The sequence below is a fragment of the Manihot esculenta genome, chromosome 3, assembly GCF_001659605.2.
Source record: "Manihot esculenta cultivar AM560-2 chromosome 3, M.esculenta_v8, whole genome shotgun sequence".
NCBI classification, from domain to species: domain Eukaryota; kingdom Viridiplantae; phylum Streptophyta; class Magnoliopsida; order Malpighiales; family Euphorbiaceae; genus Manihot; species Manihot esculenta.
Genome location: NC_035163.2, coordinates 4,541,578 through 4,543,049, shown reverse-complemented (window position 1 = coordinate 4,543,049; position 1,472 = coordinate 4,541,578). Strand labels below are relative to the sequence as shown.

The window sequence follows — 1,472 nt, the reverse complement described above, 5'->3', positions numbered from 1 at the left end:
CTAGGCATGTGACTGCCCCACGTCACTCCTCCGGCATTTGTCCTGCATTTCCGAACCACCATATTACGTGACGCCCAAATATTGCCTCCCCACCACTCGCTTCTCTTCGTGTCTTTCACGCTCCTTTCCCATTTCTCTATTTATCTATTCACATCTTTAATTAAGCTTTCATCTGTTCCAATTTACACAATTAAAACTGTATATTGGATTACCCACAAAATTTTGAATTGATCTCACAAAATTTTATTCTTAAATGAGTAATTGGATTACCCACACAGATGGTCACGTGGTGATGGGCGCGTGTGCATGAAAAGCGTAAAAAACAATCCCACAAGCATTGATCCCAAAAAGAAGTGTAAGATAGTAGTGCAAATTCAACACAGTAGTTTGTGATGTAAGCAACTCTCTCTCTCTCTCTCTCTCTCTCTCTCTATAAATTATTAACTCTTCCTTTCATTTCTCCCCCACTTGCCTCCGTTGATGTCAACACTCCCACTTCTTCAACCTCTCTCAACTCTCTCTTCCACCGATGCAAGAAGGCCTCCGACGATGCTCCGACCAAGCCCTCCGTCTCGACCTCACCTCCTCTTCCCTTTCTTTCGACGCCGTCGAATCTGCTGAGACCCGAATCCAACGCCTTATATCGGAGCATCCGGTCATCATTTTCTCTCGATCTTCATGCTGCATGTGCCACGTCATGAAGAAGCTGTTATCCACCATCGGTGTTCATCCAACTGTCATCGAGTTAGATGACCATGAGATCTCTGCTCTCCCATCTCCACCTCCATCCGACGATGTTCCGTCCCCTCGTAATCTTGCTCCCGCCGTTTTCATTGGCGGAACCTGCGTCGGCGGGCTCGAATCCCTCGTCGCTCTGCACCTCAGCGGTCATCTCGTCCCGAAACTCGTCGAAGTAGGCGCTTTGTGGGCGTGATATTTCCATCATCAATGATTTGGGCTTCTCTATTGTTGTAAGTGAACGTAAATTTAGCTAGAAGGGAATAATTTTTCCTGTTAAAATTATCAAGTTTCATGATCAAATACTGAAAGATAAGAGATGTGGCATTTCATTTGATGAGAAAAATCTGTGATTCATGTTAAAGCATATGATATGGTTACAACTAATTGGAACCAACAATCAGGGTACCAGGTGGGTCCCTTGTATCAAGTATTGAACAATCAGGGCCGTTGATTTTTATTATTGTTATTATGATTTGTTGGTTGTTGCTGCTGGAGTTTGGATTGATCTGTGTAGGAAGAAAAGAAGAGAAATGTTTTAATTGATTGGAATCAGAATCAAGAATCAACCATCAACAATGTGGAAAGAAGAAATAATTTAAGCGGAATCTTAGCATTTGGTATCAATTATTTGTTTGTTTATTTTTTTTTTTTAAGTACTTTATGATGAGATGCAGTGTGATATCATCAAAGCAACATGTGGGTATGTGAGCTAATGTTCAATATATTATTTG

The 1,472-nt window shown here is 41.7% G+C and overlaps 1 protein-coding gene across 1 annotated transcript; it reads left to right on the top strand.

Annotated features, from left to right (window-relative positions):
* The first annotated feature begins 431 nt into the window (after nt 1-431).
* On the top strand, nt 432-1,208 carry LOC110611124 (glutaredoxin-C6). Its single transcript, XM_021751264.2, has one exon. The coding sequence runs from the start codon at nt 530-532 to the stop codon at nt 932-934; it is 405 nt and encodes a 134-aa protein (XP_021606956.1). The 5' UTR covers nt 432-529; the 3' UTR covers nt 935-1,208.
* Nucleotides 1,209-1,472: the final 264 nt, after the last annotated feature.

Coding starts and splice junctions, on each gene's coding strand:
- LOC110611124 (XM_021751264.2), top strand. CDS start 530: ATGCAAGAAGGCCTCCGACGATGCTCCGACCAAGCCCTCCGTCTCGAC.